Raw genomic sequence first — 26947 nt, forward strand, 5'->3', positions numbered from 1 at the left:
TCCCTGGGTCCTCCCCTTCTTGCAGACATGAGTGATATTTGCTCTCCTCTAGCCTTTGTGAACTTTCCTAAACACCATTCATGAACCAAAGATTATCTGGAGTGGCCTTACAATGACACCTGCCAGGTCTCTCAGCACTCACAGGTATCTCATCCAGGATTATGACCTCGTGTATGATTGCTTTGCCTAAGCATACCCTGACCTGATTCTCTTCCATTAAGGGTGTACCTTCTTTGCTTTATACTTTGCCCAGGCTCTCTGGGACCTGGGATTCCTGATGGACTGTAAAGACAGAACCAAGAAGTTCATTCAGTATCTCAAGCCTCTTCCATGTCCTTCATAACCATGCCCCCCAACTTGCTAAGCCCACATTTTCACTGGTCTTCCTGCTGTCACCTAGGTAGTAACAGAAGCTTTTCTTTTGGTCTTTGAAATCCTGTGCCAGATTCACTTGGTGTGGTGAATCACAGCCAGCTGGTCTCTGGCTTTCCTAACCTCATTCTGGCACACTCAGTGCCTCTGCGCTTCTCCCAGGTCCATCTTTGCCAAATGCTGCCCTGAAACAGGCGAGACATAGAACAACCACAGCAGTAAAACAGCCAACAGCCCTTCTGTGCTTTCCAGCCTACACATGTGTGCATTGTTTGTGTCAATACAGCCTGTAAGTCTGAGCTGATTTGCTTCACAACTACACATAGTGGAAGCTGTTTTTCAGCCAGATGAATTCCCTTATCAGAGCCACACACATGTTTGGGCTAGAGTCACTTGCAGGTGGAAGTCACACAGATAAGAAGAATCAACAAGGAAAATAGGTGAGTTCCAACTATTTCAGGCAACACTGCCTCTGAAAAGTAATTTGGCAAATCCTGCACATACCAAAAGAGAATTACTGTCTATGAGAAGGAACTATTCAAACAATAAAACAGCTTTTTAAAAACAAAAGGCAAACCTTCCTGCATGAACACCAAGCTCTATATGGCTAAGGCTTATTGAATAGACTTGGACATACTTTTATTGGTTGTTAAGAAACCCAGTATAAAAGCACATGCATACAAGTGCATGTGCTTCTGAAGTTTTGCTGGGAACACCAAGAAAACTGCACACATATCCATTTCATCAACTACAAGAATTAGCTAATGACAAGGACACCTAAAGTGTCCTCAAAGACTGAAGACTTTATACTCAGAATACTTTTTGAAGTATTCAAAAATACCCAGTATTTTTGAACAGTACCTTAGTTTCATCAAAACACAACAAATAAATGTGTATGTTGAATTAAAATACTAACAAATTGCTTACTGTGGGAATTGCAGTTGTACAGCTGACTCTCCGAAGCCGCCTCTGCATCAGATCATGCTCCATGCCATTGACTTCAGTCTTCAGGCGTTCAAGCTCTTCTTTCTCAAGCTTCAGTTCCTTTGCTAATCTCTCCATCCTTGCCCGTTGATGTAACAGCAAGGCTAATGTTTTACATAGAAGAAGTAGTTACTAGCATATAAAAACCTGAACACTGAATTCTTAACGTATGCATAAGATTCATGAGTGACCCTTCTGGAAAAAAAAAGGTGATCACAGACATGCAGCCAAATATCAGTGTGAAGATGCTTTCATGCCAAATGAACTACAATTTAGAACAAAGTTCTTCCAGAATAAAAACACATTTTATACAGTAACTTGAAGTTGTTATTACCATTTTGGTCAAAGCTTCTTTTTTTGCATTTGGTCTTTCTCGTCTCAAAAATACAAAGGCACCTGTACAAGGAGACAGCTTCTCAGGATAAAACAGCAACCTAGTTATACTAATACTGTACTGACAAAAAAAAAAAAAAAAAACAGAGGTAACACACACTTCAAACCTGCAGCTCAACAGCAGCTGACACACCAGCCCTGAGACATTAGCCAAATGTCAGTCCCAAATTTGTTTTTTCCACTGCTATTATAAACTGTAGTATAACTTCTAAGTAGTTTTAGCTTTTCAGGAAATATGTTAATCCTCAATACTGTAAGTTCCTAAGAGTTCAGAGGGAAAACTATGGAGCTTCAACAAAATAAATTACAGTATTCAGAAAATAAAAAGTTGAGTCAGCTCAGGTGCTTCAGATCTTAATTTTATGACAGATTGAATTCTCCAACCTCTCTCTGCTGTTGAGTCACTCCTTCATTTTCATCATAGTACTGAAATTTATGACTCTCAGTCACAAACTGCTGTTGGGCTCCCAACTGCTGTTGGGCTCCAAAGAAAAGAATTTTGACTAGCTAGAAGATAATATTCAGCTTCATAAAGAAGAGTATTTCTCAGTATTTCATCATGGTGCAAAGCTGGCCAAGTCAGTGTGATGCTTAATCCTTTCTGATCAGGCTGGTTTGACCTGATTGAAGTCTGCTAGGACAGAGAAAAATAAGACATTTGATGTGGGTATTCAGACAAACATGCTGCTCATATAACAATGTTCAAAGCAGGGACGCTGTAGAACCTGCAAAATGATACTTTATGAAAAGTCACAGCCAGAACTTGCCCTTTTCTTCATCCCATCCAAAAAGGCAAAGGAAAAGCACATACTATCCAAGAATATTAACATATGAGCTAAAAAGAATTAGAAAAATAAGTAACAAGGTGTCAACTTACTGCAAAGGAAGAATGCCCCAACCTGTTAGAAGCAGATATCACCATTCCACACAAAAATGTAGCACTGTAATTTGGATTTTGTATGGATTCACCAATTCATGGCCAACAAATAAACACCAAAGAGCCTAGCCAAGAATAACACCAGGTGTTTTAACACTACAGGCACCAGAATTATTGAACAGAACTGTTCTTACTTTTTCAAGTAGCATAAGTCATGCAAGCAGGATTAAAAGAACAGATATCAGACGGAATGATTTTCCACTATTGTTACCAAACCCTGTCTCTGTGTGATTCCTTCAACTTAACATGGTGTGACTACATTTCAGAGCTTCACATGATAATCTAGTACAATTCATCACATATGACTCATATTACAAAGAAGCAAAGTACAGAAACTAGAATGAATTTCTGGTTACACTTTTTACAATGGCTCACATTCCAGCAACAATTAAACAAACTTGTTCCTTAAATTAAGCTGTTAAACATACTCTTTTCTAGGACTCCTTTGGGGTAGTAAAGATAAAATGTTTACTCTTCTAATAACTTATTTCGATCAAGAGTTCAGAGTGCAGCAATAAAAAAAAGCTCTGGTTGGTATTGCCACAAATGCAAACACCCCAAAAAGCACATACTAATTGGTTTTATTTGGTTTGCTTTTCAGAGACACAAATCTAGTGGAAGGCACAAAGGCAAAACCAGGTCTTACATTTCAGAATATGTTTTTCACAGTTATGTGAAGCCACTTGCATTTTTCTCACATAAATGACAACCTCCACTGAAGCTGCAATAGTAACATGACAAAGCACAAGGCCTCAGTTACAGACCTACAGGAATTCATTTTAACTGAAGAATTGGGTCTACACAATTTCTAACTGGGTCTACGAGGTACAGAACAGCTTTGGTGATGAGTTAGAAGAGCTCAAAAGGCAGTAGGTGAAATAGGAAATCAAGAACTACAGAGAAGCACTATAAACTCGCATTTCAGCTAACTGAAGTAAAACAAAGGCTAGAAGGAACAACAGAGGAACAGACTCTTCCTTCCAAACAAATCCAGAAAATACCTGTTGCAGGTTATCATTCTGTCATTACCCAAATGACTGGTTTGAATGCTTGCAGATTGATTCACTTGCTTAATTTTAAATGTTTCAAATCTACAAATCTTGGAGCAGATTACTCCAAGAAAGGTAGTTTTCAGCTTAGGGTTAACTTCATCTTTTTTCTCTTTACTGAATTACCAAATTCTTCATTTATATATGGCATTAAAACTACGTTTTATCCCTGTGCAAGCAGAACAGACATCCTAAAATTTGTCTGCCAATCTCCTCGTCCTCTCTGAAAACTCAAACTGGAAGAAGTGAACTTTTGATTTATGTTCTTCAAAATAATTATTTTATTACCTTTAAAAAATATTTGCATTGACAAAGTTTTTTTAGCTGCATTCTTATATCTCTCTCTTCTTTCACCTAATATGCTTTAATCTAAACCAAATGTAGAAGCCAGTGCTTCAGGTGTTCTAAAACACTTGAATATGGAACAAATACAAAACATTATTATAAAAATCCACATGTAATTTTATGACCCAGTTCAATGAAGAATTGACAAAACTGACACACAGTACATGATCAAACTACTATCATTGTTAACTGCAGTGTTTTAAGAAAGTCCCCTAAAATTAGAAGTACGGCTACATTACGACCCTTAGAAATTCTTTATGTATTAGAGTGAAATTTGGCAGTATTTAAAAAAAATCAGAAAAAACTGTCTGATTTTTGACACAGTTTCTATTTTTTTCTGTACAGGTTCAAAAATTCTCACTAAGCAGCAAAATCAAACTGAAAATTCATTTTACAACAACCACAATTTGCAGGGTGTAACATTTACCTTGAGTGTAAGCATAGTCGTCTGATCCAGAACTAGAACTTCTCTGATACTTATGGCTTCCTTTTTCTCCTCCAGATCCTGGGATTACAGAAATAGGCTGAATAGGTTCTGGTGCTGCAGAACGCTCTTCTTGGTCCACTAAATTTAAAAGATTCTCAGTCGGTGCTCGACCTACTGTGATTTTAAAAATGGTTGGGTTTGGCTGAGATACCATTACCCGAGGAGACTGTGTTGGTGCACCTGCAGGTCCAGCTGGTTGAGTGTAGGTAATATATACTGGATTAACACTAAATGGAGGTTTGGGTTGTCCCGACATACCTCTGGATGGAGAGCTTGAAGGAGGAGTAGTGGCTGCATACAGCGGGTGCTGGTTTCGTTGAGATGGTTGATTACTTATAGGTGAAGGGCTTCTGTTCATTGCAGTCCCGGGTCTTTGCGGTGGCTCAACTGTAATTTCTATTTTATTCATGGAACCTTTGGATAAACTAGGTCCAGCAAAAGGAGGAAGGTACGATACAGAGTGACCACCTTGCTTTTGAAAAGTCTGGGATGCTTGCTGATATGGATGGGGTGGGACAGTGGAAGGACTAGGAGGCATGAAAACATGTGAACTCTGGTGACTCAGCTGAGGAGGTTGAACTTGGTGTTGAGGAGAGCCGAAGGGAGAGGGACACTGGGATGCCGGAGGTGATCGAAAAGCCGACTGAGGGATCTGGGGCTGTTTTGGAGAATACTGAGAAGGTTGGTAGTTCTGTTGATGTGGATATACAGGTAGAGGACGAGGAGTATAATGTGGAACTGGGCCCTGTGGCGATGAATGCCACTGTGTATTCTGAGGAGTCTGTCGTCCTGAAGAACTTTGAGATGTTTGTCTAATATAAATAGAGCCAGGAGTCCCATAAAGATTGCTTGGAATCTGTGGAAGAATTTGTAGAGCTCTGGGTACACTCTGTCCAGAGGGGAGGTTTTGTGATACTGTAACAGTAATGGGATTTGTACTGTACCGAGGTATGTGCATATACGTGGGAGGGCCTTGCATAGCAGACGTGTTCATTCCTGGTTGTATGGAAGATGGCTGTGGAGGTGGCTGTGGAGGAGGAGTAGCTGCATTTCTATTCTGGTCATTCACGAAAAATGGATTGTAACTAGGAGAAGCTGCCACGACGGCGGGAGCAGAATGTGGTTCCTGGACTAAGCAAATGAGCTGTTTACCTGCCGTGCGCTGCGGGTCAATGTGTCCATCGCTTGAGCTGTGTACCAGTGTACGACCACCATTAAGTTGAGCTCCATCCCCCGCGTGATAGCTGGTATGAGGATGAATACCCAGATTAATGTGCAAAAGGCTATTTCTATTCATTCTGGTGTCATCAGGGCTGTGGTACTCCATATACAAATACTTGCTGCTCTCCTGTGCGAGGGCTCGACAACAGGCATCGAGGTTGTTGTTGTTCTAGGAGCAAGAAGAGACACCTATTACTGCCACAGAGCACAGCAAAGAGCCAGTGCTCCGTGTTCAACATTCAGCTGAGGCCACAACCAGGCTCAGCCTGGACACAGCTAGGGGTAACATTTCATACACAGGTATTGTGAAATAAAGATGATACTTGCTACATGGTATGTGAGTAATACATAGCTCACATTGCAGCTGGCAAAATGTTCCGGTAACACTAGTTACACTATGACATATCAAAAAAATCAAGTCCAGTTTCAGGAAAGCAATGGTTACAACTCTCTGCATGTTCTTCAAGGAAGTCTGTACAATTAACTATTTCTAATCAACACAAATCAAAATAAATTAGATCAAAATTGCAAACTCTGAAAAAAGCAAAAAAAAAAATGCAGGTAACATTTCAATGTTTATCTGAGTGTTTACTGCTTTCACTTTCAGTTTACTGTTTACCTATTTCTCTTCACCTGGAAGTTTAAAAACCCAGCATTTTAAACCAGCTTTTATTGGCAGAGCAGTATTTAATACCTTAACAATGAAGTCAAAAGTATTGCTTGTAGAAGTCCCAGGGATTCCATAAAGAACAGTACAATTCCAACCAAGTTTAAACTGCCTTTAAGAATTTCAAGCTTAAGGCTAAAAAAGGTTTATTCATACATCAGTGAGAAACCAAATAACCCTTTCAAATGTTTGATTTGTTCTGTGGTGCCAGCAGTTGAAATTATACAGACAATAAATTATGAATCAAATGAGAAATATATTGGGGAATCCCTTTTCCCTTCTTGCCCTTTCCACTAATTTTAGCTTAATGTAGTCTGTTAAAAGAACAACTTTAGCTAATGATAGCTTTTCCAAATGAGTAAATCACTAGAAAGCATTCCAGATGGTGGATTTATGTTGTTCCCCACTTCATCATGTAACAGCCTCCATCAGCTGTGGTTCAGATTTTAATTTAAATAATAGCTAAAGAAAACAAATTTCACTTTAAGTTCAACTAAATCTGGCCCTTAGCACCCTAGCTTTGTTAAACATGTCCCAGAACTGTACCTTCTGTGACAGAGAGCACCTCCTTCCATGGCAAGTGTGTACATATTTATATATGCACATACACCCCTGCCTTCCTCAGTGTGCTAAAATTACCATTCCAAGGAATGGACATTAATAATGGCTGCATTTCTTTATTTCTTTATTTTAATCACTATCACTATATAAATTTGTATGCATATATTACATATATACACATATTGCCTTGAAATACAATTTTCCATAGCCTCTGCCTGAAAAGTCATGTTACATTTCTTTTCTCATGGACTATACCTAGTCAATCTTAATACCAGCGTGAAGATGACTTTCCCAAAATTTCATATGATTTCACTATCAGATGAACTCACATAATCTGTATCTTCTCATATGAAGAGTTACTACTAAACATGACAGCAAAGTGCAGCAGTCACTTCTCCCTGACAACCTCCCTTCATGATGAGCTCTCCTTCTAAACATCATTGATCACTGGGAATATCCAGGCATAGCACTAAAAATTTAAGACCAGAATATGTGGGAACCAGACCTTGTAATAACAACCAGCACCACAATGCCAAGGCAGAAGTCTCAAAAAAGTGAACCACTACCATCAGCCACCTGCCATCTAAACAGAACTTCTTGAACAGAGCCTTCAGTTTCCTTAAGTCACTTGGTCAGGGTGCAGCTAAAGAGAACATTTACAGGACAGGCTCTGATCTGATTTTATCAGGGTATGGAATACCTCTGTCATTTCAAATGACCCTCAATTTTTGACAGGTCTAAAGCTCCAAAGTGAGTTAAATCTAGAGCATTTGTTGCAAATGGTTATTGGAAATCAGCACACGTATCTTTAAAATATAAAGTAGTTTTGGACAAAATCTATACTTAAAAACATAACAAGTATTTGCTGTGCAAAGTTAACTAGCTATCTAGAATGCCATATATGCTTCTGCAGCATTATGGGTTCTTTACTTTTATAAATTTAAAAATGTCTATGACAAACACAGCTCATCAAAAGGCTTGTCTACTTATTACAGAAGATATGACTGTCAGGATAAGTAAAGCTTTAAATTGAAGGACTTCCCCTGCTTTACATTTGTCTGAAAGCAATTAATTTTTATTTGTACGATTTAGAAGACAAAATGCAAAAATTACAACCCCTATTCTAAGTAAACCTACTCATCTGCCAGGCACAGGCAGGACGCAAGAACAGCTTTCCAACCACAGCCATGGCCACCCAAGGCCAAACAATATCTTGCATGTTTCTATTCTATTCTTGATTCCTCCCATTAACTGAAGGTACTCCCAGATAACCACTACTTATTACATTGGTGACTTATTATTATTTCCAATTTCTGATTTGAGATGAAGGTGGAAGGATGAAATGGAAAGGAAAAGGAGTGCAGAGAAAAGAACCACCACCTGACCTAGAAAGACAGAAGTACAACTAAACCTCTAGAGAGCCATGAAAAAAGGGGGAAAACTATCAGATTGCTAAGTCCAACTCCTTATCTTGGCAGTATGAGTGACTGTTTACTAAAACTTCCTCCAATATATCTATGTTATTTATGTAGCTGTCATCAATTAACATCCTATTAGCCACTTTCTTTATTATCTATATACATACAGTCACAGGTCACACAGACAATGAAAAAACATCAGTGCAAAATAACCTCCACAAACCTAAGTGAAGAATGAAAGAATTTTTGTACCTAAAAGACAAGACAGAAATCCAAGTAGTGAAGTCTTCCAACCTTTTAAAATAAAACCAAGAGAATGAAAATCTATGCTCCACGTGTACTAATAAAAAGGGTTTTCATACTGAACTCATAGTTTGTGCCAAAATAAAATCGACTGTTCACCATACCTGAAGCATGCACTGAGACACCACGCCTTCAGGTATCTCAGGGAAACGCTGCCGGAGATCATGGAGTACCTGCACGTCGAGCTGCTGGCTGCCCTGCGCCATGCCAGATGGATGATGTTCCAGATTACCAGAGAACAGAAGTCAACAGGCCTTCCAATGATTGTGGTCTTCTGAGGCTTCTGGCATTTTCTGTAAGAAAGAAAACAATCTTTTAAGCCATCACAACTCTGTCCTTCCCAAACTGCTTGTGTAGAAAAACTACCGTAATGCTTTTTAACTACCAAGAGAGACTGCAGCTTAAACATAAGAGTGGGAATAACCACATCTCAAATGGTAATATTAAAACACTTAACATACCATGGGTATGTCTATATGGCATTGCACTGGAATGTGCTAGTTCAGGTCTTTACTCAGTCCCATTGTAGCACCACGTGTGACTTTAATTATTGTGACCTGCACAAAATAGAACTGTTATATATTTACTCCCAGTGAAATTCTGAAAGGTCTGCAGAAAAAAATGAAGGTATTACCAATTACAGATGTATTATTTACAATATGCTAGAAATAAAAGGCTGGAAAACAAAGTAGCTACTCTATTACCAGGGTTCAAACTCTTTTGTCTTTACATCACTACAAATCCAAGAAGTCAGAAGCAGTTTTTGGGAAACTGAACAAGAATTAACCAGAATTTAAAGAGCGCTTTGCATGATTAGAAAAGCATTTACATAAGATTTTTGTGAAGTACCTGTTACATTCATACTAACATAATGAGTGACAAAAACCAAACCAAACAAAATCCCCTAAACCTCCTTCCATTTCAAAATTTTTGTATTCAACAAAAATATTCTCCCTGAACTTCAATACTCAAGGACTATTGGAAGGCAAATCAGCCTGAGCCAACAAACACTTTTTGCACTTGTGGCTCATGATCACAGCAGTAACCAAAAGGCAGCTGATGTCTAAGCAAAGATTCACAAAAACTTTCCATGAGGTGCTGCATGACACAGCCCCTGTTATACATCTATCACTGCTAAACTTCAAAAACCTTTCCAACAGTACTGCTCAGTGGAATTCTTTACTGCAGAGAATGCACTGCTGTGCTCAAAAAGAAAATGAAAATCAGATGCCAGCTGAGCTGGTGTTTAATAATATATTATCTGCCCAAAGTCCCAAGTTTGAATCATGCTTATCTTGACCCCAGTGCAACTGTGGGTGGCACATGGTGCAGGTATTCAGTCAGCTTTTCATTTGTTCAACTTTCAGCAGCAGCTTCCAGCAGCACAACAGACCAGCAAACACACACATACCTCTAGGCACTAAAATTCCAACAGCTTCCTCTGAAAGTTTATTTTCCTAGGCAAGAAAAAAGAGTATGTATCTTCAAAGAAAAGTGTAAGGTTTAGGGTAAAAAAACCCCACTTTGGTTAAAGTTTTAGAGGTAAAAAAAGCAGGAGTCATGTCAAGTCCAGTCCATGATGTGTGGCTCTGCATGTGGACAGCTCTCAGCTGCCATCAGCATTCACTGAACACCACCTGTGCCCACAGAAAGGATCCCTCTCTGTCCCATCTCATGTATTCCAATACCCAGTATCACATCTGCCACGTCACACACTTTTTCAAGATAAATGAGACAAGTATAAAGAACAGTGAGATATATGAATTATCTTCCTGTGACTTAGGAAATATCACAATACGCTTATATTGTACATCACAACTCATTTCTGTTCACAGTAATGCTTTTTTAAAAAGGAAATTAAGCTTCCAGCAGAAAATTCCTGTCTACACTCACAACAGGGGATCTTTTATAAACCTATTTTTTTTGTAAATGACGAACAAACATTATACTCTGAAAGGCAGAGCATCACAAGAATACTCAAAGAAAACCTGACAGCAATCAAGCTCTATGTCTTTCTACACAACTCTCCTCATCCCAGGAGGCAAAGGCTGAAATGCAGTAATGAAGGAGTACCCTAACAGAATAAATTGCAGTTAAAACTTCTGTGGAATAGCAGATGATGGCATCTGAAACAGGAGCTAATAATTATGAAAATTTCATTTGCATGGACAAGAGCCTTTTCACCATTTCTCTCTTAAAATAAAAGTTTAAATGTAACATGGGTGACTGTAAGTGTAACATGGACTGAAGATCCATCACCAACACATTCACTGTTTTTCTACTATGATTTTAAAATAACAGAAGTTAACTTTTTGTTTTCTAACATTTCCCAAACATGTGTGGTGAGTACAGGTATCATACAAAGTAACTGGCAGTTGCTGACCAACTATGAATTTTATCAAACTTCTAAACACAATGGGTAACAAAGTTCCATTTTTATTTTGAGGAGTCGAAGCTTCCAGCCTTTACACGTGCACAGACAGCCTTAAAAAGCCTACAAGAGACTCAAAATAACTATTGGGGAGCATGAACAAACATACAATCATTCTGAAATCCTTGGATTACATTGCTAAGCTACTGTGAAAATGTGTTGGTTTTTTTTCCCCCTGTAGCCAATACCACAAAATTTTTTTCCCCCCGTAGCCAATACCACAATTTACTATTGTCATTATGTACAAGCCCAGCCTTTTGTCCTGCCTATTGTCCAGCATTTTGTTCAGCTTATTCTACTCGACCTGACTACAACTGACTGCCCATTTTCCACCCTAAGCAGGCAAGAACTGGCTGGAATACAATACTCACTTCCCATGTTGCTCCACAGCACACGGCAGGCAGAGAACCAAGTTATTAAGAGAGCCAAGGGCTTCAGCAAAGGCTACACAGCTGAGATGCTTAGACAAGAACTCCTGCTGAGCCACAACAGGCTAGGAAAGCAATCCTTCAAAGACTTTCTTACACAGTATTCATAGGCTAAGGGACACACTGAGGTGCCTTACATGATCAGCCTCGTAATTACTGAAAGTTCAATGCATCAAAACCCAACCCAACATTTTTTTAAATCAGCTTATATAGAACCATGACACTTAAGATTAAAGTTAAAAATTCAAATTGAGTTGCTTCACACAAAGGATTAACTATGCAAAAATGTGGTTTTTAACATCCCATCCCACACATACCTATTATTTAATAGGCATCAACTATAGCCTTGTAAACATGCCCAGCATCTGACCTGGCTGCAGATGCAATCATGTTGTAATCCCACCTCTAATCCTTGAGCAGCCTCTGGAACCACTGTTACCTTAAATTCAAAGGTGCCTGCCTGCAGTAGAAAATTACATTGGCTGTCATTGTTAAAAATTACAATACTGAAAATGAAGACCTAATTCCAATACAGAAAAGGAAGACAACAGATTTGTACACTAAGTTTGCATTTATTTAACCATTCAAATAAGCAAAAACAATTAACTCATCCCACAAGTGTCACAACACTTACAGCAATCCAGCTAAAACATTGGATTGCTCTTGCAGCAAAGGCAGGCAAATGATTTAATGGTAATATGACACCTTCACAAAAACTTGCTAGCTAGAAGACCTTAAAATCTCAGAAATACAAGAAACGAAACTGTTTTAATAGTGCCAAGAGCAATTTTTCCTCACAACCATCTTCAGTCACACACTCACTGAATAAACATGATTTAAGAGACACCTCAAAGATTATTTTTCCCTGCAACAGTCCAGCTAAAATAATTTTTAGGATTATATATATCTAGGCACAACTCTTCCCCCTCAGAAATTAGAATGCCTCTTTGTTAAGAGAAGTTTTCTTTATTTACACGGTTATACTTCCCACATCTTTGGGGCTGTATTGCTTCACACAGTAGGACAGACACAACAGAACTTTAAGACATTCTGTCAGCTTACACAGACTTATAAAGGTCAATGAAGCAAAATACAAGCAGTCAATGTTTAAAGCTGAGCTCAGCATGCTGCTGACATTGTTCTGAATGACTGACTATGTCAGTAATCCACAGCTTCATGGTTTGGCAAGTTGTCTTCTGATGAACAGTCATTCACTTGTGTAAAAGACCATAAAACCCCTGGATGGTAGCAAGGCAATGTGAAGCACAAAATAGAGGTATATAGCAGAATGAAACTAAAAATAAAGCTGACAAGCTATTGCTGTTGACCAATTGATCTCTTATGGTAAAGTTATACAAGCTCTCCTGACAATTCCATATCCCTGCCCATTTATCCATACAACAGTTACCCAGATGTGTCATGTGATGGCCTAGAACAGCTCCGAGTACTGAAATGGAATGTTAATCATTAAAGTCAGCATGATTAGAATACTGTCATGGATGAAAAAGGAGTGTAGAGCAACAAAATCATTCCTTCACTTGCTTGGGTTTTTTTCCCTCCAGTAGCTTAAACTTAAGCAATGATCAGTTTTGTCCATGTTTGAAACTCTTCCCACAGACTCTATAAATGAGTAATATTGTGATACAGTGTGGTGTGTCTGTATCACACAAAAACAATATATAACTCTGAGGTAACAGAAACCTGGACAGAGGAAACCCATTTCTGGCCGAACAGTGACACTGCCTAGAAACATGACTGAAGCATAAAAAGGTTGAATCTGTGATCTGTGCACAAGCATGTTAATTACACAGGTTGTTAAGAAATTCAAAAAATCATTATCAATCACTGTTACCCCTTAAGCATGTGTTTTGTGTGCCTTAGTATTTGCTTTGCTTTTCCCCCCTTTAATTACACTTTGCCATCCTTACGGGCCATCAACATTGAAATGAACCAGTGTTTAGTATACGGACAGTATGCGGGCCTTTAGAAACATTTAACCAGTGCATCAGCAGAGATGTAGGGGGTGGAAACAGAAAACAGTCACTGTTTTCTCTCTTCCATCTACATCACAGAATTATTAAGGTTGGAACAGACTTTCAAGATCAAGTGTAACCTCTGACTGAATACCACCATGCCCACTAAACTATATCACCAAGTGCCATGTCTACTCATTTTCTGAACACTTCCAGGGATGGTGACTCCAACTTTCCCTGGGCAGCCTGTTCCCATGTTTAATCACTCAGCGAATAAATTTTTCCCAATATCCAACCTGAACCTCCCTGGGCACAACTTGAGGCCAGTTCCCTTTGTTCTACCTCTACTTCTCTGGGAGAAGAGACAAACCCCCACCTGGTCACAACCTCCTTACAGGCGGGAGAAGCAAGCAATAAGGTCCCCCCTGAGGCCTCCTCTCCAGGCTAAACCTGGCTCCCCAGAGCTGCTCCTGAGAATTGTGTTCCAGACCCTTCATCATCTCCATTGCCCTTCTCTGGACATGCTCCAGCACCTCCAGTCCTTGCAATGAGGGATCCAAAACTTGAATTTTCCAACAAAACATTTCTATAGAGACGTTACTTATTTAATTGCTTTGGAAGCAAAAGGGGTGAAACTCATCCCTATCCCATACACAAATCAAACCTCCACAAAGCAGAATTTACTTTTAATAACTACATTACACTGGGAAATAGTAAAAACTGAATTATAATGAGAGGACTACTTAACTGGAACAATGATACTCCTTTTAGCGAGTAGCTAAGAGGTTCTTGGCTAGTAATTCCTCTACTAAGTAATCACAGCACAGTCTGGTTGTGATAAGACTCTCAAAGGTCACCCCAGTTCCAAAGCCCTGCTGAGGGGGCACTAGACCAGGCTGCTCAAAGCCCTGTCCAGCATGACCACTGCTAACAATGGAGCATCACCTGTTTGAGCAGACTGTTCCAGTGCCCCACCACCCTCATAAAAAATGTCTTCCTTATGTTCAATCTAACCTACTGTATTCCCACTTAAAATCATTGCCCCTCATCCTGTCATGACAGACCTTGGCAAGAAGTCTCCCCTAATCTTTCCTCTAAGCCTCTCATACACTGAGAAGCTGCATCACAGCAATAAATACTTCCAAGGAACTGCTGGTTCTCTCACCCCAGTGAGCAAGTAGAAGCAGCTCTCACTACAGAGCAAAGTTACAAAAGAGAAAGTTTCCAAGGCAGGGGGATAGCTCAGGAATGATGCTACTATGCCACAAATATCAGCTTCCAGAAGGGCTCTGCAGAACATAAGGCATAACTACAAGTTGCAAATGCAAGTGAGTCTGTACAGCTCACAGACAATCCTGAGGTTAGCACAAGTATCATGACTGAACCCAAAGCTGTAAGAGGAAGGAACTACCTTCCTTAGGAGGACATATGATCTATGATTTCTGACTGAACACCTGTGAAATAAGGCTGTGGCTGGGAAAAATCCTGCAGGGAACAGTACACTGCCAGATTTCCTAATTCATCAACTTCTGTGTTGGCCCTGATAAAAGCAGTTTAATGATGATGCAAAATTTTTTGGTAGTGATATCCTATTCTGGGAATCAAAATGAACCAGAAAGGATATAAGAAAACGTAAAACTGAGTATATACTAAAAAGCATTGGAGAAGATCTACTGTAAATCCATGGATCATAAACTTCATCTTTTTCTTAATTTTTAAGTACAGTCTGCTATTCATATTTCCAAGTTAAGCAACTAATAGAAGCTGAGGTTTATACAGGAGAGAACTGAGCTAACAAAGTGCAAAAGTACTGGACTATCGTTTCATATACAATCTGTTTGACAAAGTGAGCTTCCATCTCAGAAGTATGAGATTAAAACTTCTCAAAGAAGCAATGTCTCCAAATAACATGGACATTGAGTTATCTGCAGAGCACCAGTCTGAATCTTGACCAGCACAACAGAATTCAATACTGTTCCAGGCTGAGATGCTTAGCAGCTCCTATACAAGGTGATTCTCAGCACTAACTCCTATTCCTACATGACAAATTGATTGCTACTACTGAATCCACCGTAAAACATTTGGAACAGGCTTTGTTCTTTAGGTATATTTAGAAGTCAAAATACAAGTCTCTCCACAAGACACTTCTACAAAATGAATCACTGCAAGTACTTTTGCAGGACTTCAGATCAGTAAGAATTCACTAAAGCCAGAAGTTGCAAAAAGCCTCAAGAGAGAAATCATTTAAAAAAACCCAACCAACCAACCCACCAAATTTGGATTACTCACATTGAACTTGTAAAATTTTGGTGTTATCTACACTCATAAATCAGCTGTTACACGTTTCAATGGCTAATCACAAAATTAGCTTAAATGTGCCCCTCACTTTTCTTTACTTTTTCACTTTGACTCGGGCTTCTCCCTATTAAAAATGACTGCTCTAAACAAACAAATTGTTATCAATAAATCTGAAAGAGGCTCCATTTGCAGAGTAAAAGCTGATTGTCTAAGCCTGCAGATACTTCTATAAAAGGTACACCAATGCACTCCACACATTCAAAACTACACTATTTGAATTTTTAACCAGTTTTTTTTCTTGGGTGGCTCAGAAAACAATTTTATGAAAAAAGCCTGGCCATCCTCTCAGAGTGAGCTGAAGCTGTGCAATAACTACAGAATTTAAATTCACTTAATCATGCTGCAATCCAGCAATAGGATGAGTCATAATAACATAAAATTTGAAAAATAACATCTAATCGCTTATGCTACCACAGAAAATTTCATCTATTTGAATTAAAACTTGAAGTATTAGAACTAAGCAACTACCAAGGCAGAAAGAAGAGGACAAAAGTTCTAAATCAACTGTTTAAATATTAGGTTTCCTGCTTCTGAAATACCCGTAAGACTTTTGTGATGGCTTGCCATAGTAGTGTTGCAAGCAACAGTTTAAAATAAACAGACCAGTCAAGTTTCTCTGTTAAGTCTCTGATTAATTCTTCTATGACAAATCTTGAAAATACTCTATATTCGATACACTGAATCAAAGCTTTCTACTTTGTTGATAACTGCATATATGTAAAAGCTTTACTGGATGCAGACAAATTCTGTAACACACTCTGTCTTAAACATTTACATTTTTCTGCATCACTGAGAAAATGATCACAAAGTATATTTACAACATAAAGTAGAAGTATTCCTTTTCCTGCAGAAACAGGAGAGACTGTAATTATCACTAATTTCAAGTTAAGTGACCTGCGTATGTTTATTAGCAGCCCTTATAAGTGACAGCTCTACAAAAAGCAACATCAATTGCAGACTGTCTGCACACTGGATTCCCTACATTTCTACACCCAGTATGACCAGTTCAGAAAGGCAAAAAGGACATTGGGAAGCACAACATTCAACACTCTCTGGCCTGATGACCACCAGCCTCTCCTAACTCTGGCCATTGAAACTGGAAGAAAAAACCCTAGATTGGAAAGAAGTGGAATGACGGGATGACAGAACTACTTTTCAGGATCCCCAGCAAACACAAATTGATGGAGGACATGACTCTTCACACACACATGAAACTGAGGAGGGAAGCAGACAAGCACATATAAACAGGAACAAAAAGGAAGAAAGCTGACAGAGAAAGAAAACAATGGACAGGAGTCAATACAGAACAACAGTACAGAAAAATACGAACCATACTCACTACAATAGAGAACATCAACTTTCATTTCTAAAATTTAGAATTAAACTTTGGTGGCTTGTGTAGATTTCTTTGACATGAAGAATTGCTATAAAATACAATGAACAAGTTACACAATGTGCCTGTCTTTTCTATCATTCCAGAAGAAATTGTTAACATAAGGAAATGTAACATGGACCTCGCTGATTCTGTGGTATCTTCTGACAAGTCTTTACACAAATACCTGCTCATGGGAGTGCTGCAAGACAGTAACATGAATAGGTTACACACCACGTTATATTACTGTTACTTTTGCCTACTGCAATATAACATATTGACACATTGAGGTTATCCATGATCACACCTGTACATGAAGAGGTGCTCAACCATGTGCCATAGTCAGGAACTGTTGTGCCCAATATCCTTGGGCTGTAAAATAAAAAATTATCAGCCAACAACAAAAATACATACAGACATGCATGTGAATGAGCTATACATGTATATATACAATTGTCATATACACCCTAGATTATGCTTTTTGCATCTTTTTTCTTCTTCTTTTTGCTTTTGGGGGCAGAGAGGGAAGAATGCCTTAAAATTATATTGTTGTTTCTACAACAGACAGTTTCTGCAACATCAGACCACAATCATCTTCTATTAACATTATTTTATCTCATCTTAGCCCCAGATGGACTTTCTGGGGAGATGTGCCTTGGATACTACACGATGCAGACATTTTTAAATACTTTGTTTCTACACTACCTTCAGCATTCTCTATTAAAAAATACTAATGGGATACAAAAAAAAAAAAAAAGTCTGGTGAAAGGAAAGCTGTTTCCCCTCTTTCCATAAGCTTTCCATATGTTACATCTGTTGCAACAAGAAGCATTGGTATGTAAGGGTAGTGTTTAATCAACACTCAGATAAAGCTGTAGCTGTCCCATCTAGGGAACTGATTGAATAGCAAATCTCTATAAGGAAGTTTCAATACTATTTCAGATTCACTTGTTCTATCACGGCCAGAAATAGAAAGAGCCAAGAGAGATAATGGAAAGACCAGAATATGAATACAGTTGTTCATCCTAAAATGCATTCCTGCCAAAATTCTTGTACAGCTTCAGACCTTGAAGAGTATCCAGTATCTTGATAAAAGCTTTAGAGTATCCTCTTCCTACAGAGAGCTTCAAACCAGGTGGGTTTAACACCAGAGAAACTACAGGTAACAGCTGAAAAACTGCAGTCACCTACATTAAACCCTATCATGAACAAAATTAATTTCTGGTAGTCACAGAATTGGTTGGGTCAGAAGGGATTTTAAAGATAACCTAAATCCAAACCCACTGCCATGGGCAATGACACCTTTTCACTATATTTATACAAGCGTGTGTGCATATGTATATATGTTTGTTAATATACTTTTATTATTTATTTCCCTTGTATTTATTGCTTCTGCCAAACTAAAAATCTAGTAGCTACTTGGTAAATTCTTCTGTTCCCAACTCAGTGTAGTATCCAAAGCCTGTATATTTGAAAAAACAATCAATACTTACAGCTAGAATATTCTATTCTAATAATGGAGCAGTCTTCATACTGTCAAATAACTTTCATGCTCTTCTGTGCACACTGGGTACAGTTTTAAACTGACTTTTTTCTAACATTTATTCCAATTTCCTTATTTTTCTAAAATTAAATTGGAAGATGAATGAATTATAATCACTCATAGGTCAGCTATAGTTACATAGAAGCACAAACTCCTCCTAAAACCCACACATTAGCTCTCTCTCCAAGGCTAAGTCATGACTTTGGTAGGTTAACAAAAGCTGTGTTTGCAGTCTGGACCTTAGTTACTCAACTCAGTAAAGGCAGGTTGGAAGTATTCAGGTCATCTGTCATAACATTTGTTTATTTTTGCTGGTCTGACACCAGGCCAGAAAATTTCAAATCCAAGTGATAAGATTAACACAATTCCTGGCTGGAGCATGTGTAACTTTTTACATGCACCTGAGCATAAAAGACCAATTTTGTGATGATGGAGCTGGATGCTTTTTCACAGAGCCTGTGACTGCAACCTATAGCAAGAACATATTGAACAAACCTTTGGCTTTATAAAATCAGCCTTGTAGGATACAAAGTAGAGGGAAAGAGGTCCTTGACTACTAGGCAGTCTTTCCACAGCTGACACTGCACAGCTGGCTGATGGTGAAGTTACAAGTAAATGCCACTTTCATCAGGTAGACATACTGAAAAAAAAAAACGTATAAATCTGAATATGAGACTAAATGAATGAGGCCCATGTTCTGGAACTTTCAGGTAGTACTTGACTCTTCAAAGCATTTCACCCAAAAGTCCCTATTCACAATTTCAAAGGTATCATTTCAAGGTATTTTTACAATACCTTATTTTATTCTACATGACAAATATCCTTCCAAATATAAGTTACACATGCAAGTTAAGCACTTTAAGCAATCAGCATCTCTCTAATGCCAAATCATTTCCACACTGATTTGCCTTACTGTACTCCATTAAGGTTGGTAGGATAAATTGCACTGATTTCATTTCCCTTTTAGGAAGCTATCCTCATAATCCTCCTTTAGAAAAAGAAAAAACCAAAAGGGCTCAAGGGCAGCTTCAACCTAAAATAGTCACTCACTCATTCTTCTCTTCAAGAGGTTTGGATTATTTCACTCCACAAAACCAAAAAGATGCTGTCCAGCAGCTCAAGGTAGGTGCAGCCTCCAAAATCCACATAATTCTTTGTTTTAATAGACCTTGCTCTTCTTTCAGAATTTATCGAGTTTTGTGCGTAACTCAGTAAAGCAATAGCTAAAGAACTGTTGAAACATTCTCTACACTACACTGAGCTTGCTCTGGTATTTGTGCTGTGCTCAGGGCTCTTCACCTCCATCAGAACAGAAGATTGGAACTGACACCCACCCAGCAATTTGAGTGGCTCAGATGCACTACAAGAACGCAAAAACTTTTCTTTCACCTGTTATGCCACAGTGGTTTCCTTTGCTTGGATACTGCAGCAAAGGAAGAGATGTGGTATTAACCAACTCCCAGTTTCTTTACTGTTAAGAAGTGGGAGTGTCCATATGGTCTGTAGAAAGCAACAATGTGGAGCATGCCCAGCTCTTCAATTAGTAATTAAGAATTTCAACCTTTTCAAACCAGTCTTCTCGGTAAACTCCCTTCAGTCTTAGAGGTGCACCATGTACAGAAAACACAGAGGGGAAAAATAAGAAAAAATCAAGGTCATATCTTCCCACAAATACAGTGCAGTCTTACATACAACAGGAGGTTAGACAGCAGAAAAATCTAAAGTTTAAAATAACTTGCTGTCTCCCCCTGGCTGGCCAAGCACAACTGCCACCAGAGCATTCCCCTTAGGCCAGTAAGTGACACAAAATGCCAGCCCTGGACAAAGAAGCACAAAGTGAGAAATGTGTACATTTCTGAATAAAAAAAACTAACCAGCTTATATTAAAATAACATTGTAATCTGATGCCTTGATTCCAAAATCACAGTGCAAGTAGTCACACCCTCTGCTTCACCAAACAGCCCAATGACTCCTTCAGAATTCTCACAACATTACTGCAAACAAACTCGGCTCTAAGAATTTACACAACCCAGACTCAAGTGTGAGCTTTGGGTTCTCTCTGCTTTGAAAGGAGAGAGAGGAGAAGTAAGGAGATGAAAACCTTTGACATTTTTAGTGCTGTTTAGGCACAAGCCTTATTTGATTTGTTCTGAGTCATTCCGCCCCCACAGGATGGAAAGCAATGCTACATGTTCAGTATGTGAATGGACAGATGAGCTGAGCAATACCACAACAGACCTGTTAAGTCTGACTATAAATCATATGCAGATTTTCTGTTCCTTATAACTGCTGGAGAAATATGCAAATTAAGTAATTAGGTACCTCAGAGAAGCATGCTCTTTGATTCAGCATCAGCTTTAAAAAAACAAAGGTAATTCATACTTTAAAAAATCCCAGACAATACAAAAATAATTGGTGCTCATTTTCACGACTATTGCACACCACCATCTTTTTTTATGGTGAACCAAACTCAGTACTATTTAAAGTCTGTGGTTTTATTGGCTGAAAAATGATGAAATCTTTTTTTTAAAAACAATATTTGCTTGAGAACCACAATCAAAAGAATGTCCAGTTACCAGATTTACATGAGAATACCATCTCATCCAACCTGACTGTTTCTCTGTTTTAGCCACCTTCCAAGAAGGGCTACTGGTCTCCAGTCAGGGAATACACAAGACTTTGGATACTCAACACCCACTAATTCTTCATTACTGTCTGCACAGTTTAGCCTATGGAGCTACTCTTAATTCAAATATCTTATTATTTTGTCTAATTTTCAAACGGATTAGAAGTAAATTTCACATAATTTTAAACATTTGCAGAAGACAATGCACATGCAGCTCTGTACATACTTCCTCAAGTACACAACAATCTCTATTACTTTGATTATTTGTCAGATTTCCACACCCAACCATTCTGTTTGATAAGAGCAACTTTTTACATATTTGAGACATTAATGAACTGCACACAGCCCTCAGACAAAACAGCCTAACGAGAAAGTGCCTTTACAATAATATTTCCAAGTACATGTAAGAGTAAATACATTCCTTCTGTGGTTATACATGCTCAATTCAACTGAATCAAGTCCAAAATATATAGAAACACATAAAAAACCCCAAACAGGTGCATGATTAATCCACAGGTTCAAACACTGTAGTACTGACTTTCTACTTATTATTCATTTTATAAACTTTCAACGATATCATGAAAAAAATCATATAGGCAGGATAAAATTCTATTAAAAACTCTCAGTCTGCATTATTTATTACAAAAAGCAACACCTAAAATTCAAATTATTATTTTCAAATAAGAATCAAATATTTGAAGGAAATCTCATTACTAGAAATCAAAAGTATGTGTTTCTAATTTACAAATTTTTTCATACAACTACTTTTACCTAAAGAAAACAAACTGCCAAGTGTATTTTACATATTAAAAGCAGTTTTAAAATTAATAGCGTAAAACAAACGCATCTCTAATGAAGACTATGTAACAAACATGTTCTAGACAGGTCTGAAAGTCAGTAGAAAGACAACTCAGCAGTGAATTCTGGAATATCAGAACTACTAAGATGCTATTGAATGTTACTTCTAGAAAAAAAAATTCTGAAACAACAAAAGTGCAAAATAATTAACAGAAGAAAAAAAAACCACACCAAAAATTACAAACATATCACATTCAAATACCAAGTTTCTTACCAACTTTAACTGGGAACATGGGGGCTGCAATCTAATTCCCTTCTATGCTGAGGCACAGAAATATGCAGTTACAAGGGAAAAGCAACACTGAACATCCAAATTCATCCTTTTTTTTTGTGAAGCATACACAGTCACAACCCAAAACACCAAGGAAACAGCAACCCCAGCAAAAGAGAGGTGTTTTTGATACTGCTGTCGAACACTGAAAAAAACATTTAAAATTTTAAACAAGTGAGTATTAGACACAGAAACCCTTTAACTTCAGGAAATAAGCTGGAGTGGTGGTGGTGGGGGGAATCTTTGTCTAGGGAAATATTTATCATCATAAAATGCTCTCCAATAGCACACACTCTGGGCGCTTCCTCAAGAGAAACTGTCACAAAGGAAGTCTCATCTGGCTGTTTCATAATCACTTTAAACCAGTAGAACACAATAATTCTGAAGAAAGAATTTGCTTCTCCTTTCATTTCAATGCTTGCTCCTCCCAACACACCACCACAAATTTAGAGACCAAATAGTGACATGGACATCACTACAGCTAAACTTTGATTTGCAAACACTACTCACCCAAACTGGATCAGCTTCCTGACTCCCCACAAAACCCCCCAGTATCTTGTGTCATAGACAGAGACAAAACTTTGAGACAGAAGCAGGCAGCCAGGGTGAGAGAGAAAGAAGTGTTAAACCAAAGTGTCAGGACGAGATCTTACCACAAAGACCTCAGAGCAGACTCTTTAGGTAAGGCACAAAAACTTATTGAAAATTAGACTTGCTCATTAAGAGAGCAGTCCAAGTCACAGTCTGAGGCTGAACTCTTTAATTCCATTTGGCAGTTTTCCTGTTATTCACAGGAAGCTCATAGTTGCAAGGAACCATGCAACCAACAGCTCTGGTTGGTCACACTTTGTCCAGTGATTTAGACACTGAAAACATGTAAGATTTGTAAAAGTCTTATTTTCCATGTTAAATGATAGAAAAACCAGCATCTCCTTGAAATCCAGATGATCTATATTCAAGCAAGCCAGAAACCTATGCCTTGGAGTAGTTTTGATTGTTCTCAACTTCCTGAAAACCTGCCTTCCTGAATCTCCATTTTTTTTTTTTATTTGGAAGAACTGGGAAAAATTCTTAGCCTCGACCACAGGACAAACAAAGCCATCAAACCAGATTAGATATAAATCTCAGGGATTAGCAAATACGAAGCACGGAACAAAGAAAATAATCCAAAAGCCAAGGCAAACTATACAAAATATGAATATTGTGATTGAAAAATGTTAGAATTTTGAGATACACAGAACTGATATGAGTTTAATCCAGTATCATATAAGAATTAAAACACATCTAAAGACAAGCTCAGAATCCTCACAGATCCCTCCTGAAAAGTTATTCTGCAGAAAGACTTATTATCACAGTAATATACTCAGAAGTTACTCATCTTTGAGTATTTAATAAAGCTAACACAAATTTGATGTACTTGAATATATGTGTAATAAAAACCTATTATAATTCAACCTTGAGGTTTGCACCTTAGCAAGCTCCTTTCATGTTTAAGTAGTCTTTTTTCATAGCTAGTAAAATCATTAACCATTAAAGGAACCCAAATTAAATACTGCTTACTACAAATGCAACACAGCTGTTAATGCTTTTTAAGAATGCATTATTCAAATAATCACCAAAACACTTTCCAAATGCTTACACCAAAATACAAAAAAAAAAAAAAATCAATTTTTTCGGTAGAGTATTTGTCTACTGGATAGTCTTCTAGTGGCATTCTGCCACACTGTACATGCTATCAGGAAACCAAACAACTAAGATGCTCATAGTACAGAATATGGGATCATTAGTAGTACTGAACAAATAACCCCAAGCATCAAGTTTTTCTCCTTGCTTGACTTTTATTACAGTTTAATAAAAATTAAGATTATTTGTGATTATGTAACATGCTTACATAATTCACAAATGCTACTATACACAGAAATAACTTGCCCTACAAGTCTAAGTATACCATACACTTGCTGGGAAAACAAAACAAACAACACCCTCAACACCCATAAAACCAACTACAGTGAAAAAAACAAAGCAAAACCAAACTCAGAAAAGCAGATAAAAGAAAGCCCTAAGCAAATCTAAATGCATTCCCCTTTAGTATGTAGAGTGTTCACCTTCTGAACAGACTAACAAACCTGGGCCATAAATAGTTTAACCTAAAAAATAAGTGCAGTTTACATAAGCCTGTGGCAGTCAACCATTTTTACTGACGGCACTACAACCAACAGTGGCAAAAAAGTTCAGAGAGTAGAACTTAGGAACTAATTCAAAATACCTATAGTCCTTACTCCAAGGCTGACTAAGTAAGGCTACTGGCAAAGCTTAAACTCAAATATTCCATGAATTGTCAAGTGGATAGAGTAATCCAGGGATTATGCTCAAGAGAAATTATTCAGAGTAACCTTAAAGCAGAAATTTGCTACTGTCACAAGGACACAACTCCTCATAAGACACATCTGTTCTTTCTGGAATCTGTGTTCTAGCATATAATCAAAACATAGGAAGAAGCATATCAAAATGTCAATGTCATAACTACTTTCCTCTCACCTGAATCATAGAAATTCTAACACTTAAACCTATTTCTTTCTTTCTTTTTCTCTTCTTCTGGAGCTCACAAAAACCTTACCTTTCATAACTTTCAAAAAATGAGACATTTAGAGACTTTAGAATCTCTAAACATTCTTTAAACTTCTTTACAGGAAGCAGGACAAAACAATCTATGGTATAGATTTTAACAATATTCAGTGGGGGGGAAGCCCTTAAGCACTGCTTGGTTTTGAGCGATCTTTCTAAAACTCAATTCACAGAACAGAGTCAGACTTCTGATCCTTTCCTATCAGCTCCCCAACACCAGTCCCGATTCAGCTAGTTCTCTGTGCCATCAAGCCCATGAACTGACACCCACAGGGACCATGGCTTCACTGAGCCCATGACTGGCTACAAGAAGTTTTTTGCACCTCATCCAACCACTAGGAGAGTGAGCAGAATCTCTCTCTCTAAAGATATGGATTTCTTAAAAGGTAAGAGAAGTAGGAGCTCTTCTTCCATCTCCTCTGCATTTCCAGGACAGGAATCCTCCATCAGACTGGAGACACCAGTCCACCACTGCTGTGTTTCAACCTCTCCACAACAGACGGACATGAGAACAAACTGCACTGGGATTTCTGAAATCAAAACCCAGGAACTGAACAGTACAGATATGGACCAAGCAGCACAAGCCTCCCTGCCTTGATCACATCTTGGGTAACATATGCTCTTAGGAGAAGTGTCATAAATTTTTGCTACAACTTTTACAGAAAAAATGTCTCAGTTAAGGCAAAGCAGCTTTCAAGTGACTGAGTGTTCCTACAGAAATAGAAGTACTGTTTATCACAGTACCAGAAACGTCTGTGTTGTTGGTACTAGTGCCTCCATGAGTAACAACAACAGAGATCACTGAAGATGCCTCAGTGTCCACATTACTACAAAAAGATGTCACTCACCTGATGGAACTAAGACCATCAAGACCTGCTGCACAGAGTTGCTGAAAAGATTTTTTCTTCTCTTTGGAAAGCTTCAAGTTGTCCTCTACAGAAGCCACTTCCCTCTTACAGACCTCTTACTCCTAGATCAAGGAACTTTATTTCAACACTTAAGTGATTTTTGACTCTCTCTCTTTTTTTTTTTTTTTTGAATATAGTAGATCATGATTTCTAAAGACAGACCAAAATAGCTGATCTTACTCAGGTCTCTCTTAGGCCTAAGGCTACCTTCAGCCTCATTTACCTCAACTCCCAAATCTTGAAAGGGATTGGCAAGTAGAACATTTACTTGATTTGGAACTTTCTTTAAAGAAAAAGAAGCATTTACAGCATCTAGAGGCTGGGCTTCAAAAGCAAAGAGGCAGAGTTCATTTAAGAGAACCTACCTTCTGCCATTTATGAACTTAATTCAGCTGCAATAGATGTGGTACAAATTCTCTTCTCTGTCTGACCTCTCTTCCTTTAAACTGGATATTCCAAGAAAACAATAAGTAAAAAATGTTTGTTCCAGAAAGTGCCAATGAACTCAAACCAACACAGAAGGAAGCTGGATGTAAACAGGGATAATTCTCACTGTCACTGCTTGGTACTGAAACCAGTACACATTGAAAAGTAACAGCTCCAGTGTAAGAACAGGAGAAAGTACAAAACTGCAAACATATTCCTGAGCAATTATTCAAGAAGTACTTACTCACAATGCATGAAGCATTCATCCCAACGAGATTTGTTGTGAAACACCTGTATTAATCATTGATGCTCATGAAGTTGGAACAGCATGCTAATTTTTATAACCACACTTTCACAATGCTGCCCAAAGAGCAAAAATCACAGCATAGAT

At 38.1% G+C, this 26947-nt stretch overlaps 1 protein-coding gene across 5 annotated transcripts in view; it reads right to left on the reverse strand.

The window, feature by feature from the left end:
* The window catches only part of TAB3 (TGF-beta activated kinase 1 (MAP3K7) binding protein 3), a 41796-nt gene that overhangs the window by 9182 nt on the left and 5667 nt on the right, over positions 1 to 26947 (reverse strand). Inside the window, exons 2-5 of one of the 5 annotated variants that reach the window (XM_030234416.2) lie at positions 8842 to 9030; positions 4826 to 5957; positions 4508 to 4681; positions 1300 to 1460 (exon numbers count right to left, since the gene is read on the reverse strand). In XM_030234416.2, the coding sequence (XP_030090276.1) occupies positions 1300 to 1460; positions 4508 to 4681; positions 4826 to 5957; positions 8842 to 8943 (1569 nt within the window). In that variant the 5' untranslated portion in view covers positions 8944 to 9030. Of the gene's footprint in view, positions 1 to 1288; positions 1461 to 4507; positions 5958 to 8841; positions 9031 to 26947 lie in introns of all 5 variants that reach the window. The other 4 variants (XM_030234417.2, XM_050971967.1, XR_003945539.2 and 1 more) reach the window with 4 other exon arrangements.

Source organism: Serinus canaria, chromosome 1 (assembly GCF_022539315.1).
Source record: "Serinus canaria isolate serCan28SL12 chromosome 1, serCan2020, whole genome shotgun sequence".
Taxonomy (NCBI): Eukaryota; Metazoa; Chordata; class Aves; order Passeriformes; family Fringillidae; genus Serinus; species Serinus canaria.